Source organism: Hibiscus syriacus, unplaced genomic scaffold (genome assembly GCF_006381635.1).
Source record: "Hibiscus syriacus cultivar Baekdansim isolate YM2019G1 unplaced genomic scaffold, ASM638163v2 tig00110226_pilon, whole genome shotgun sequence".
Lineage (NCBI taxonomy): Eukaryota > Viridiplantae > Streptophyta > Magnoliopsida > Malvales > Malvaceae > Hibiscus > Hibiscus syriacus.
In genome coordinates this window covers 531,578-548,077 of record NW_024062637.1, presented here as the reverse complement: position 1 = coordinate 548,077, position 16,500 = coordinate 531,578, and the positions used below count along the sequence as shown (strand labels likewise).

Here is a 16,500-nt window from a genome sequence, read left to right as displayed (position 1 = left end):
GCTGCCAATTCTGCTAAACTGTGTATTCTTTAACACTGTGAAGTTAGTATTTGTCTTTGTTTTTTCTTTTGGTTGAAAGTAAATTTGTTCGGTTGCTATCAATTCTACTAAACTGTGTATTCTTTAATACTCTGAAGTTAGTATTTGTCTTTGTTTTGTCTTTTGGTTGAAGTAATACAATCCATTCAAGTTTCAATTTGTAGAAGAAGAAATAGTTTACTTTCGCAACATGAAACTTAAAATCGCAACGTGAAAAATGACTATCGCAACGTGAAATGAATCGCAACGAGAGAATTGCAACGCGAAACCAAAATCGCAACGACAAAATCGCAACGCGAAACTATAATCGCATTGCGATTTTCATTTCGCATTGCGATTCTCTCGTTGCGATAGTCATTTTCGCATTGCGATAGTCATTTTCGCATTGCGATAGTCATTTTCGCGTTGCGATTTTAAGTTTCAGATTCTATTCTTCTTCTGCAAATTGAAACTTGAATGAATTGCATTACTTCAACCAAAAGACAAATACTAACTTCACAGTGTTGAAAATTTAAGTTTCAAGAATAAACTACTACTCTTTATGTTGTCATTGAACCTGCACTAAACCTATATGTTGTCCTTTTAAATGTTTATATAAGTGCTTACTTCTTGAATGTTATCTGATGCATTTTGTGAACAATGATATAATAATGACTTGGGTGAATACCGTGCAAGTTTGAAATATATTTGTCTTTGTTCTCACTATTTAATATCATGTCTGTTTATTTACTGATTTATGTATTAATTTATTTTTAGCGGTCCGCTAAGGTGGATGCTCTACGTCGAGTTTTTTTTGCAAAACGGAGTTCACGCATCAGACGGTGTGCACGTGTCATTACGTCTCCGTTCACCCCAATAGTGCGAAGAATCCGTAAGAAAAAGCCCGACTCACCTGTCATCATTCAAGAGGCCTCCCCTATCGTTCAAGAGGCCCCTATCATCCCTCAAGAGTCCCCTCCCACCGTTCAAGAGGCCACTGTCATCGTTGAAGAGGTCCCTCCCAACATTCTAGAGCCCGATTTACACGGCGTAATATATCGAATTATTGAGAAGCCCCCTCACGTGCCGGACATGATGGATGACTGTTGGCTTTCGTATAAGTTATCGGCCAGTACCATTCCGGCAGATGAAGTGGAGAGGAAACAACTACCGGAAACAATTCTGGATAATACCCTTTGGGCTAAGACCGCAATTGATTTTTATCTACATGAGCGGAGCCAAGGGTGTTACGCTGACATATACAAACTCAACGATGATATGCATTTGTTGATTGAACGGTCTTGGTGGGGTGTATTATTAGGGGTTGAAGACAACGGCTATTTCGATGGGGGGTAAGTCTTATATTTCTTATATTTCAGTTTGATTAATTTTTTTTTAAATTTATGTAATTCACTAATATATGTCTTTTTTTGTAAAACATCATATTGATGCATGGGTGACACGTCTCCTAATTGTAAGGAAATTGAAGAAAAATATTAAAAAAACGCGATATACAATTATGCCGACGTCTTTTCACGTAGTTCACTTGAAGAATCAATGAAAGGAATCATATGTGTTGGCTAATGGACAAGCTAAACTTTATCATGCATGGTGGGAGGTCGATAAGGTTAGTATATTTGTTTAAATATTCTAAAGGTGTTCATAAATAAGTGCGTAATTTGAATTATTACATTTTGATACAGGTGTTTATCCCTGTTTTGGACCGTACTCATTGGCTTCTCGTCGAGCTTCAGCTCCCATCCCTAAAGACAATAGTATATGACAGCATGATAAATTACATATCATTGTCTGATTTGAGAGATATGATTAAGGGATGGAGCTCTCATTTGGCTAAATTCTTGGATGCAATTGATTATTGGACTAAGTCTGGAAACAAGAAGCCAAAGAAGTTCAATGTTACAGTTATCAGAGACGAGACCGCGCCATAACAAACGAAGGAAGCTAGAGGGGATTGTGGTCCTCTCGTATGCATGTGCTTGGAGCGTTTGACGACAGGAAGTAAACATTTTCTACCTCCCACCGATAGAGATAGAGGTGCAGTAGGTTTGTGGTTTCGGCATTTTATGGCTAGAGCGATATATACGAGACGCTGCCTACCTGCATCCGCATTATGAAAGTGTTCATAAATAATTTGTAAGTCAAATGCAAGTGTTGTTAAACATATTTACTCTTTTTGGTTTGAAAATGTTTGGTTAAGTAGCTAGAATTCAATAATTTGATGTTTGTAGGTTTTAGATGTGTAGAAAGTGTTGTTGATTCAATGTTTGGTTTCTGCAGGTTAATCCTGAAGTGAGTTGCGTGAAATGGATGTATGGGTGAAAAAGTTGATTTCATTATTATTTTTTGATTGTTTAATTGATTTGTAAAAGATGATTTGTAAATGTTGATTTTTTTAATTGATGTGTACATAATATTTGTTCTTGTTTAATTGATTGAAATGTAATAGTTGATTTGTTGATTTCAATCTGCATTATGTTGAATGCAAAACAGACTATCGCAACGCGGAAATGACTATCGCAACGAGAGAATCGCAATGCGAAATAAAAATCGCAACGAGTGAATCGCAATGCGAAAATGAAAATCGAAACGCGAAAATGAAAATCGCAACGAGAGAATCGCAATGCGAAATGAAAATCGCAACGAGTGAATCGCAATGCGAAAATGAAAATCGCAACGCGAAACTAATTTCGCGTTGCGATTTTCATTTTCGCATTGCGATTCACTCGTTGAGATTTTCATTTCGCAATGCGATTCTTTCGTTGCGATAGTCATTTCCGCGTTACGATAGTCATATTCGCGTTGCGATTTCCGCGTTGCGATAGTCAAATGAATGCCTAATAAGTGATAACAACTGAACTTATCATAGCAATGTTCAAACTTAAGTTACTAATACATGCCTAACTGAAAATGTTAAAAGTTCACACATAATATACACATAATACAACGTTTGCATTTAAAAATCACCTAAGTTAACAGTCCCAAAAGGTGAAGCCGGTTGTGATTGGGATTTTGATGAGGATCCATATTTTGGTAGAGGAAAAGATGATTGTGATGGCACTGGTGATCTACATGTCAACCTTATATGACCACTTTCCTTGCGATTTTGGCGTTACGAATTATCAATCGCGTTGCGATTTACGGATACGCGTTGCGATTTTACGTATTGTCGTTGCGATTTATGGATACGCATTGCGATTTACGTATTCTCGTTGCGATTTACAGATACGCATTGTGATTTACGTATTCTCGTTGTGATTTACGGATACGCGTTGTGATTTTACGTATTGTCGTTGCGATTTACGGATACGCGTTGCGATTTTACGGATACTCGTTGCGATAGTCAGAATCGCGTTGCGATTTATATGTTCGCGTTGCGATTTTCATATTCGCGTTGCGATTCTGGAAAATCGCAATGCGAATTTGTACTATCACATTGCGATTCTTCATAATCATGTTGCGATTCTGGGAACTGATTTGCGATTCTAGAGATTGTGTTGCGATTTTTATTTCGCATTGCGATTTTGTTGGTCATTTTGGCAAATCCAAAAAAAGTTGGTTAAAATCGTATATTATAAGGCATTTTTGGTCACTGAGGCGATTTTCTCTTTTTATTATTAATAATAGATATGTGCTTACCGTGAAAAATATTTCTAGATCCGTCATTGACTGAACAACTTCCAATATTTCTGCTATAGCCCACGACCCACGCACCATCGTGATCCCGAATTAAACCGCCACTTGCAGCATTCATAGAAGGTTGTCTAACAGCACCGTCTGAGTTCAGTTTGAAAACTCTGGTGCTCGGCGGCATCCAATGCAAGTTTCTAGGCTGATCACTCGGGAAGACTATCTCGGTCCGGCATAGAGAACCTCAGCCCAGGCTCGAGCATGATGAACAATGGCTTCCGTCGACCAGCTTTCTCCGTTATAAATAAAACTGCATCTTTGCTTCTAGATGCGCCAGGTCAGGATGCCAAACAATTGCTCCCACCTACAAATTAGAAAAAAATAAAATAATTATTATAAGAAACCTAGTTGCAATTTATGATAAATCATTTGATTCTTAATTTGGCGATAACACCGAAAAATCACTCTTTATCATTTTAATTACCTGTCAGACACCCTTTCATCTTTATTTATAGATCTAACACCCTTTGCAGGAAACATGGTGACACGCTGGTTAAGACGCGGTGCATGGGGCACGTCTTATGCCATGTAGGGGTATAGCGCGATGCATGAGCCGCGCCTTTGCTTTAATTCTGACACATGTCAGAAAGGCGCGGTGCATGGGCCGCGCCTTTACTTTAATTTCCCAACCACCCGCCCGTTCACACCCCATTTCCTCCCTATAAATATCTCCATTTTCAATCAGTTTCATCACACCAAATCCTCTCAACTTCTCTAAAATACTCTTATATTCTCTCATATCTCTTTAAGGTATATTTTATTATATTTAATATTTTGTTAGTATTTTATTTAACTATTTATTTTTTAAATATTTTATTTAATTAATTTTTTGTGCAGTTATAAAATGGAAGGCGGTATACTTCGATTGGATGGAAATCATATATATCGACATTTTGCTGATACGGTAACATTTTTACATTTTAATTTAGTTTAAATTATTAGTAATAGTTTATTTATTTAATGCATGATTATTAGTTTATAAATTAATTTTTGTAATTATTAATATTTTAGGAGAGCGATCGTATATTAGATCCTTTTATTAGGAACCTTAAGTTAGCGATACCTACCCGTGTCTGGTCGCATTTAGTCGAGGTTGGATTCGGTCACATAGCTAAATATGAAGGTCATTGTAAGATAGAGCCAAACCTGATTTCTGCATTACAGGAGCGGTGGAGACCGGAGACCCATACATTCTATCTTCTGTGCGGAGAGTGCACGATTACGCTTGAGGATGTTTCTATGCACTTGGGGCTTCCGGTGGATGGAGATGTGATTTCAGGGATGACGCACGGTAACTGGACTACTTTGTGCCAGGATTATCTAGGAGGTGTCCTGCGAAATTTTAACGGTGGTCGAATACCGTTAAATTGGTTAGATGCAAATTTTCAGAATTTGAGTGAGGACGCCTCAGAAGATCAAGTTAAAATGTATGCACGGGCATGCATACTGCAGCTGATACGATGGTTGCTGATGTCGGACAAATCGCACAACCAAGTTCAATGTATGTGGTTGTGACATCTTGGCTAGTTTCATCAGGTCGGATCATTGAGTTGGGGCTCGACAGTTTTGGCATTCCTGTATATGGAGATGTGTCGAGCGACTGACTACAGGAAAAATGCTATCGACGAATGTCTCCTTCTGCTGCAGTCTTGGGCATGGTATCGCTTGCCCTTTTTTATGTCCTGTTGTGAAGAACCCGTTCGTATTTCCGCTACTATCGGGGTAATTACAAAACTAATTTCGTATATTAATCATTTTATCCAGTGTATAATAATTTTTTTCCTTGAATAAGTAGTCTATTGACAGGAAAAATCATCGGGATCTACCTGATGAATTAGAAATAATCAGGCTGCTAATCGATCAGAAGGCTGACACAGAGGTATGTAATTTAATGTTTAAAAATTGATTTTGTATTATAGTTATATAATTAGATTATTATTTAGATAAGAATTATATATATTTGTTTTAGTTTGAATGAGTTCCATATTCTAATGATGATATGATGATGTGCATCCCACCAGAGTTGAGGGGCCCATCAGATGTTTGGATGGCGGTGGTCCCTCTGATCTATTATGTGATTATCGAGTGGCACCCCACTGATCGCGTGCTCCGGCAATTTGGTTTTGTACAACCAATTCTGGAAGCACCTCGCAATATTGATCAGTTGCATAACACAGATCGACGCGGCAAGGCGGATATAGATTGGTTGGTGAAGCATTATGAGTGGGTCATAATGTGGGAGGATCGACATCGACGCCTTCCTCATAGAAAGCCCATTTATGTTGACCACTTGATGGTTACAGATGATTATTATGAGTGGTTCAACAGTAACGAGAAATTATTTCTGCTTTCCAAGGATGCACGAGAACGGAGCATTCATCGATGTCGACAGAGACGTGCACCTTCACAACCCCATCGTCCCCTGACTCGTGGATGGAGAGCATTTGCTTCTGGTTCGTCGTCAGCTGCACCACCAGAACCTTCACAACAACAATCGTCTACAGCGACCTACACCCCGCAGTCATATCTAATGTTGCCACCACCTTTCCCTTACCAGATGTCGCCGCCGCCACCGTCACAGAGTTATATCACCCCTCTAGGAGGATATTATGGCTCTATGTTTGCATATCCGACTTGGGGTTCATATTCTGGTTATTTGGTACCTCATCACCGATGACTGCCGCACATACACCCCCTGTACTATTTTCACACTCATCAATGTTTGTATTTTCTGAGTTTTCCTAGTTTTCTATGATTGGTGGGATAGTCAGTCATACACCTCCAGGTTCTTATTCTATGGAGGTGTTACATCGTCATCAGTTCCTCATCAACAAAATGTAGCTGCTCCTGACGATGACGCCGACGACGATGATGATGGTGATGATGATGACATTGAGGAATCAGGACCATTTATATGAAGAAATCCTCTTTGAGACAGATAGCCACCGCCCTGTGGAACACATTCGCACCGCAGACATCGATAGATTTTGATATTTTATTATATATGTATTTAGTTGTTTATTGGACTTTTTTATTGTAATTTTTTTATTATTTATCATTCAATATTTAATTTATTTTTTTAAATTTGTTGGACTTTTTGTTAATTTATTTTGTTATTTTTGTTTATTACCATTTAATATCAGTTATTGTAATTTTTATATTATTTACCATTTAATACTTATTATAAGTTTGTTGTATTTAAAATTATATTCAAATACCAAATTGCTATTAGTTTGATAAAATTTAATAATTGTGTTCGATAACTTTATTAAGTTTGTCACTTATTATCTCTTTTATTATAATCACATATAATGCCAACGTCGAATCTCATTTTCTTGTATCGTTTTTTAATCTTCATCAGTGGTTATCGAATGACATTAACTTTAAGTAAATGTAAATTAAACTACAAGAATTATTATTTGATAAACAACAACTACATCAGTTCCTCATCAATGGTTACTTGATGACAACAGAAGTAGACATGTTCTTCTAGTGTGTCATGAGTTTCTACAATACCCATATTTTTTGTCTTGTCTAGATTTTTCTCAAATATCCATATCACAATGAATTCGAGTGGATTTTGGACGACCACAGTCCCTCAATAAAGTCAGGTCTGGTACAATCGAAACCCAATTATGAACCTCATTAGGGTCTTTATCATTACCTATAGGGGGAACACCACAAAACTGTTATAGTATTGACGGGTATGCGAGCAACCTGCTATCACATGAGAGCATAGATACTTCAGAGCTTGAAAAAACCCGCAGTCGCACCATATGTCCCGTAGATTTACTCTTAACGACACAGCTTCAATCCCTTGAAGAGGTCGCGACAACTCTGTGACACGAAATAATTCATGCATTCTAGAGAAGCTTATTATAGACATTCTATTTGATGCAACAATTTTTTTTGTAGATCTGCAACTAATATAGGGTGATAGACATGACCGCCTTGCATCCAGGTTTGAGCTTGTCCCCCGAGCTTCGTAAAAAGCGCCCCCAAACGAAAATATATAGTTTTTACCAAAGCCACTACAGGTAAGTGACGTGCACCCTTTAAGGTCGAATTGATTGCCTCAGCCAAGTTGGTCGTCATGTGTCCACATTGATATACACCATCATATGTGTTTGTCCACATTTCTTTATCGATGAGGCAGATGTAATCTTATCCTTCCTTGTTCTTCGCCCGCAAATCTTAAAGCATGTATTCAAATGTTTGAGGTAGTAGTTCGTAACCTAATCATAAAATGTAGAACTTACTAACTTTGTTTCTTTAAAAAATGAAAATGATCAAAAGAAAAGAGGTGGTTTCGCTTACCCATGCGCACAAGTAATTGGCGATCAGCATTCTTCTTAAACCTTCCATGGTAGTTCGCAGCAATGTGTCAGATACAATACCTATGTTGGACAAATGGTGGTTGCCACAATGGACCCAAAGACTCCATTGCTGCTTTGATCCCAGCTCCGCGATCTGAAATGACACATATTTTCCCCCTCGTGATAACATGTGAATGTAAGTTTCGGATGAAAAAAGCCCAAGAATATGTATCTTCTCCTTCAACAAGAGCAAAAGCAACTGGAAGAATGTTGCGATTACCATCTTGGACAACTGCCAATAGTAAAACTTGCTTGTATTTTCCATACAAGAAAGTACCGCCGATCTGGACCATAGACTTATAGTATTTGACAGCATTAATGCACTGTGGGTAAGTCCAAAAAACCTGGTAGAATTGGCATCGATCGCGAAGAACTCGATCATTATGGTATGCATGGGAGGTTTTGTAGTCCACAATTGTCCAAGGATTCAACCTCCGCACCAGCCTAAACCAACTTGGAAGTTCGTTGTAAGATGCATCCCATTCGCCGTGAAGTTTTTTCATGGCATTCTGCTTTGCCTTCCATGCTTTTTTTTGTATGAGACAGAATACCCATAGTGCGATTGTATATATGAAATCAACACAACAATAGCTATATGTGAGCTTGCTTTTACCATGGGCATGATGGCTTGGCAGATCACTTAAGAGTCCAAGTTGGTATGATCTTGGTTGATCCCTCCAGCACAATATGTGTGAGGACCGTTGTATACCGTTAGTTCCCATATATTGTTTTTCACCTTCCTCTTTGATACGTAAACCATCCAATTGCATCCGGTTTCTTGTCGGGCACAGTGGCATACATATTTTTTTGTCATAGAGCGACCGACTCTAGATTGAATAGAATTACGTATATTGTAATTTTTTTATAGCTATTATTGCTTTTTCTTTGCTTGAAAACTCCATGCCTAAAGATAACTTACCATTATTTATTGATGAGTAAAATCCATAGTCACCGAGATTAGGCATATCCGTAAATTCTGGCCCATACATTACACCATAATCTGCTTCATACATGTGTGTCGGAGGGTAGTTTGTGCCACATTTGAGGGAATTTCATCTACATCATCATCATCATCGGAGTTGAGTTGCGGTGATTCTGGGTGAATGAATAGTCCAATCTCAGCACCATCCGCACATGACTCACGACGCGGTTCTTCTAGTGGAGATGATGGTTCCTCCATGCTCTCCACATTTAGGTTAAAGAACCTACTACTTGCATGCCTTCCCCTTGAACTAGAAGGCATATCGACATTGAGATCGAAAAAGCTCGTAGTCGAATGCCTACCCCTGGAGCTTGAAGCCATTGTGTCAAATGAAAACTGCACATATTGTTGCGTCGAGGGCATCTCAATATTAAAGTCAAAGAAATTTGCAGATGAATGCCTTCCCCTTGAACTGGACGCGATGTTGCCATACAGATTGTTTGTGGACACACCTCGATACAGATCGTAAGAAGTTGCTGATGAATGTCTCCCCATTGAAGTTGATGGGAAGACAACATGATGTGGATTTCCCATTATGGCATTCAAATCACTATACATTACTGTAGTCAGGCTGTCAACCTGATCAACTTGTTCAGCCAGCCCATAGTGAGAGCTTAATGACAGACCCCGAACAGCACGTACTTCAACAAACTTTGCATACATCTCCGTATCGGCGTCTGAATAATTACTTTGAGAATCAACCATCATTTCAACATCATCATTATTCGATAGTTCGAACGCTGTATAAGTTAATGACAACAATGATGTTGGAAATCTGTACTGCATCGACGACATTCTTCTAGTACTTCCAACATGAACCTTCCTTGAAATCTTCGTTATCAGCTCCTCAAGAGTTATGTTTCTCTTGAATGATATTTTAACATAATGATTTGATACGAAAACAACATCGGTTTCATCTTCTCGAATTTCTTCATCATAATAAACAATAGCTGAAATTCATGTCATTCTTAGAGTTTGAAAGTGCGACAATATTATATATGCAAAAAAAAAACCTGAAACAAACCTAATTAATAAATAATATATGAATTAAAATATAACACAATAAAATTTTTACACATAAACATAAATAATTTTACACATAAACGTAAATAATTTAAATAATATAATTTTATATTATTACCGTATCGTCAAAAATATTTCGATTTATGCTTCCTCTTTCCAATTTTACAACCACAAAAATTAATTAAAAACAATTAATACAATTTTTTTTTCCAAATAATCATATATAATTATAAAAAATATTATAAAAAATTACATTATAACGAAAGATCAAACGAACTTTTGAATCAAATATAAAAAGATTGTCGGGTGTTTTTTACTGATTAAGAGGATTATTGTAGTAGTTGAGAGAAGTTGAGAGGGAGTTGTGAGAGAGTTTAGGGGGAGAGGGGTATTTATAGCGGAGAGGAGATGCTTTAAACCTGAGAAGTACGGACGCAATTATGCAAGGAGCGGCCTATGCACCGCTCCATTCTGGTGCATGTCATAATTGTAGGAAGGCACGACTCATGCACCGCGCTATACCCCTACGTGGCATAAGGCGCGCTCCATGCACTACGCCTTAGCCAGCGTATCGCCATATCAGCATAAGGCGCGGTTCATGGGGGGCGCCTCATCCCACGTGGCGCCAAATCAACGTAAGACTCGGTGCATGGGGCGCGCCTTCCTGCAAAGGGTGTTAGATCGGTAAATAAATATGAAAGGGTGTCTCACAAATAATTAAAGTTCTAAAGGATGATTTTTCGGTGTTATCGCCTCTTAATTTACATTATTTATCTCTTAATTAATTTAATTAGGTAAAAAAGCATATATGTTTTTATTTCTGACACGACATTTTGATGCATGATATACTGCAATCGATCCAATTTTTTTTCTGTGTACCCAATCAAAATCTGCGACTAATAGTGCTATTTACAATAAATAATTTTCATAATCTTAATTTCTTTATGAATCTTGTCACAACTATTAATTTTTGCATTATTGTAATGATTTGTTTAATACATCTATTATGTTATGGAGTTCTATTCTGTTGACTTTCATTTTCCAATTTTGACGGCCTCCAACATAAGAGGACGTATTCAATTTTGATTCTCTCACACTTTACCATGTATGTCATCAAGATTCAAGAAGGTTCTTTTTAAAGAAGTAATTTTTACTTTTTTAATAAAAAAATGAATAATTTTTACTTTTTTAATATAAAAATGAATAATTTTTACTGGAAGCGAAATTCTTATTTATGAATTACATAAATCTCATTAATCTAATGTAATTCTTTGCATAATAAATATTATAGAGTAATATAATGGTGAAAAAGCATGAGAAGGAAAAAGTCATAATAGAAAAAGTAAATGGCACTTTTAACCTTTCAATTTATATAAAAAAATTGAAGTAAAAAAAGTCAGTAGATCCAATGGAAATATAAAAGATGGCTTAGCACAAAAATAAATGTGTAATTTGTCTCGAAATACATTTTAGTAATTAAAGAATTTTTTTTTGTTAAAGTTAGGTGTAACGTTTTATCAGAGCACTTTTAAGTGCTTGGATCGTAACAATAGTTAAGTAATATGGGTCGAACTCTGGTAATATTGAGAATTTATTTTAAAATTTTAAAAAATAAAAATATTTTTTATTAAAAAAAATCCTCATGTAGAAGCATCGACCCCCTTTCGCCCTTCCCCCTTCCGCCTTCCACAGTTGCCTTCCGACTAGTCACGATCGTGACCTTCACCACCACCGTCGTTAGCACTGACGTCGACTCTTAATCAAACCCCTTTGGCCTTTCTCCTTAAGCTGTCACTATTTTTCGTGGAGAAGTGTTCGAAGGTTTGTCGGATTTTAAGCCACCATTGTTGTTTTTTGTCGATTCCGAACGATCCCGATGTCCATAAGCGACACCTTTACCACCATTCGAACCACCGTATATTTCTACTCAAAATCCATCCTCGTCGTCTCTCCGTCGGTGCTCCTATGACGTTCCACAGTTGGTAACGGGTTGAAATGAGAGATTTTAATTTTTTTAGAGTTTTTTATAATTTTATTAAATTTTGAGGTTCTTTTGTAAATAAATTATTTTTTTAAATTTTCTTTTTTTTTTTGGTTAAAAATAATATTTTTATTATTAAAAATAAAAAATATAATGAATATTTAAAAGTGTAATTGAGAAAATATTAAACATTAATTTTTAATAAAAAAATTTTAGACAGTATTTTGAGATAAAATTTATATACTTATTTTTATTTTTAACCATAAAAGATTGATGTGTGGTGGGTTTGATTTTGTGGAACCCCAAATTTCCAGGAAGGTTGGGAAGGAATATAAATGGTGGCCAATTGCCCAACGTGACCTCACCTCTCTAGCTAAGTGAAGAACCCGAACCTGAACCTGGTGCCGTCTCCCAATCAATAGAAGCACGACCCTTCCTTCCCCGCTAGGTTTATTTTATTCTCCTTTGCGGTTTCTGGATTCTTTGGTACATTCCTTCTCTTCAATTCAATTTTCTTCTTTATATTCCTCCCCAACTTCACAAAGCCCCTTTGTTTCTAAACCATATTTTTTCCCAATCAAAAAAGTTCATTCACGATGACTGCTGGCCAGAAATCTGTTCAGAGGTTTGCAAATCCTGTTTCCTTCTTTCTTCTTCCCTTTCCCTGCTTAATTATATATATATATATATATATATTGGATTTGCAATGGGTTGTTTTCGTTTTTTCATTGATCCAATGTGGCAATCTGGGTTCTTGTTATTTTTATAAGACTCGTAAATTTTGTGCTTAAAATGATCTTTCTTTTTCTTTTGATTATATGTTCTACTACTCTGATCGTTTCAAATCTTATGTTTTACTGCCATCGATCTTTTTCACAGTTTTACAAGCATTTCCGACTAGGATGTATTAATTTTATCACTTTATTTTTTTTTTGGAAATGCAGCAATGAATCTATTCCTGATCTTGCTCCTTTGGAAGCAGTATTGTTTGATGTTGATGGAACATTGTGCGACTCGGATCCTATCCACCACCATGCCTTTCGTGATATGCTCCTAGAGGTTTTTTTATTTAATTAACAAGTTCATTTTTTTTTCAATTTATCTATTTAGTTTCCTTTCAAGCTGAAGCAATTATTTGGGGTTTGATTCTAGAAGTTGTTGATGTGTTTAACAGATTGGTTTCAACAATGGAGTTCCAATTGATGAAGAATTCTTTATAAAAAATATTGCTGGGAGGCACAATACCGATATTGCTGCTACCCTATTCCCCGATGATCTACCGAGGGGCGAAAAGTTCTTGGATGATAAGGAAGCTATGTTTCGGAGGTAAAATGAAACTTTCGTTTCTATTGCGATCGTATTCGAGATCTCTGATTTGCTGCGTAGTAGCGCTTTGTAGTGTTAATGCTTTGTATGGATAAACAGGTTGGCCTCGGAGAACTTACCACCTTTAAAGGGCTTGTATAAACTGACAAAATGGATAGAAGATCGTGGGTTGAAGAGAGCTGCTGTTACTAATGCTCCGAGACTAAACGCTGAACTCATGATTTCGAAACTCGGCCTCAAAGATTTCTTCAATGTTGTTATTGTAGGGAGCGAGTGCGAGCATGCCAAACCTTACCCGGACCCTTACTTGAAGGCACTTGAACTTCTGAAAGTGTCGAAGGATCACACATTTATATGTGAGGTATGCCCCCCAACCATGTTTTTCTGTATCAGAAGCTATAGCAAATGCAAACTCGAGTTGAAAACTTGCTCTTTTTTCTTCATTGTCCAGGACTCTGCATCAGGGATAAGAGCAGGAGTTGCAGCTGGGGTGCCTGTTGTGGGGTTGACAACCAGAAATCCTGAAAATGTACTTACGGAAGCAAATCCTACTCTGCTCATAAAGGATTACGAGGATCCGAAGTTATGGGCGGCCTTAGAGGAGCTTGATAAGAAGGCAGATTCTTTGAAATCAGCAGTTTGAGCTTAAATGCCATAGCAGTTTAGGAGGTTTTACTCTATTTGCATAATAATTCTGTAGGAGAGGTCAAAACCCTTCCCGCTGTACCCAAATTATATTTGATAAGCAATACTCAAGATGGGATTGAATACTTTCATTGCTCGATTTCATTCCATGATGGTTATGATATTATCTTTTTTACCTTTCAACCTCGAACACAATACTTTCGGGAAACGGATTAAAAAAATTTCAGATTTACGGTAGATAGGCTGTAGACATGGACAAAGAAAGCTATTTACTTCACACTTCTACAAAAGTATTCCAAAGATGACTCTGGTTTCATCTGGCCCATGCAACTGAATCAATCTCATTGCTTGCAGATTTGTATAAATCAAGCCTCTTGACACATTGTTGCCTCCTTTCCATCAATGCAGGATCTCCATCTGATAACCGTGCTGGCTGCTTGCCCAACAAGAAAATAATGAAAACAGAGCAGCAAAGAACTCTATGCGTCGCAACACTCCGAATGTCATCCATTCACAATCAAATTACCGAGTTGTGGTATCAGATGGGTGTGTGAAATGAATGTATATGCATGTGAGAGAATGCAGGAGTAAAAACGTTTGGCACCTCCTTTTTATCCAGTTGTATATAGAAGTGATCAAGCAATGACTGCTTGGCCTCCCTCACTTGGCAATAAACCACAGCCTTAGGAAAGATAATCTAAGCATATCAGACACCATGCCTATATAAGAGTAAACATTTGATCCTATTCTGCAGAAGTGACTTTCAGTATATCTATCTGTAGATGAAAAAATTGGGTTTCCACCTTTCTTCAGTTCTCGGGGGGAGTTGCCGAAAGAAATCCAGTCAAGCATGATGACTCCATGTCCACCATCCGAAAAGTTGTGCTCTTACTCTCTTCACGAAACCTCTCTAATGCTTCATTTGCAGCTACTGTGATTTCAGCTGGGAGAGTTGGGAAAGCGCTTCAACTCCTGTTGAATTCCAAAAGATGAAATTACGTTCTACCAGTATCCCTAAAGTATCACAATTCCATCCATGAAGCTAGGGAAGTTTCAAACTCCAAACCCCTCTGCAATTGACCTCCTTACATGCTCTTTCGAAACAAAGTGAACCTGCAACAAAGTTCACCAATCACTGCAGATGAATATGCTTTTAAAGAATGAAAATGCAATAGATATTTGGTTTTATTTTATATCAAGCAAACAGCATAGCATGAACCCTCAGTAAAGAAAACGCCTACAAGGCTACAAAACCTCTCCATTCTACTTACCTCCAAGTAGTCAAATATAAAAGAGAACCAAGCGATTAAATGCACCATCAATGAGACGAGGGTAGCATTGCTCAGGAGCGACTAAATGCAATCGGTACCCATCTGCCTCTAAGACTACTTTCTTTACAAATGACAGTCAGATGGAAGCTTCCATAAAGCAGCAGACAGCTGGAGGTAAAAAACTCCATAGACGCAGTCTCCACCTGACCGCCTAGAGAATGGTTGGAACAGGATGATAAAGTATTATACCATTCATCTGTGCTGCAATAATGGAAGTGAAAAGAAAGGAGCTATAAATAGACCCTCCATTCAAGTTCTCCTTGAAGATAAGATCAAATTCTGGGCATAACTCCAGGATGGTGTATAACTGAGCCTGATATATAAAAGCAATAAATATAAGTTGATTAACAAAACCTATGATTTTCCATCCAACATTAAGAAATAAGAGAGCAGATTAGGCTTTAGATGCTCATTACCCCAGCAGCATCAACAGCAACATATATACCGAGATGGGACGACTCCGCTTCAAGTTCTCGATGCTTTTGTTAATTAAAGAAGTGATTTCAGGAAGCTGGGCTCTAATTAGGGATTCGAAATTTAACACCGAACACATATTCTAATAAATAAAACATACACGCTATGCAGAAAAACAAATAACTGGGAAGAACTGGCGCTCCTTCCACCTAGAAGCAATCGTGTCGACATTTTGTTAATATCAGCTTGTGAACGGTTGATGATTCCAACCCATGTTGAAGACTTGAAGTGGATAAGCTCTTCCCTCAAGAACCTGCATTTAATAAAATAGAAGAAGTAAACATGTTTAAGGAGAGAAATAAGCCATATATGTATGAATCCCTATTCAATGTATAACCAAAAAAACAAAGATCCTTGGAAATCCCAGTGCCTCTCGCATGCACAAGGAGCGCTCTACCGTATGAGCTACACCCCCGATGTTGAAATTTCGGAGCACTTTATTTTAATTATGTTTAAATATTGTTTCCTTAACACCTTAAAATCTGAAATCATCATTATATATGATTCAGAGTTGATTCTTTACATGATCTAAAACATCATCATCATCATCAGGAGGGCATAAAGGATTATGCTGAACATATTTCTATTGAGACGAGAATTATTTTCTTCAAAGTAAAGGGGTCAATCATTTTCTTA

The 16,500-nt window shown here is 37.3% G+C and overlaps 1 protein-coding gene across 1 annotated transcript; it reads left to right on the top strand.

The window, feature by feature from the left end:
* The first annotated feature begins 12,472 nt into the window (after positions 1-12,472).
* On the top strand, positions 12,473-14,211 carry LOC120114477 (haloacid dehalogenase-like hydrolase domain-containing protein Sgpp). The gene is made up of 5 exons (XM_039135375.1): positions 12,473-12,713; positions 13,033-13,147; positions 13,263-13,414; positions 13,514-13,775; positions 13,866-14,211. The coding sequence occupies exons 1-5, from the start codon at positions 12,685-12,687 to the stop codon at positions 14,055-14,057; spliced, it is 750 nt and encodes a 249-aa protein (XP_038991306.1). The 5' UTR covers positions 12,473-12,684; the 3' UTR covers positions 14,058-14,211.
* Positions 14,212-16,500: the final 2,289 nt, after the last annotated feature.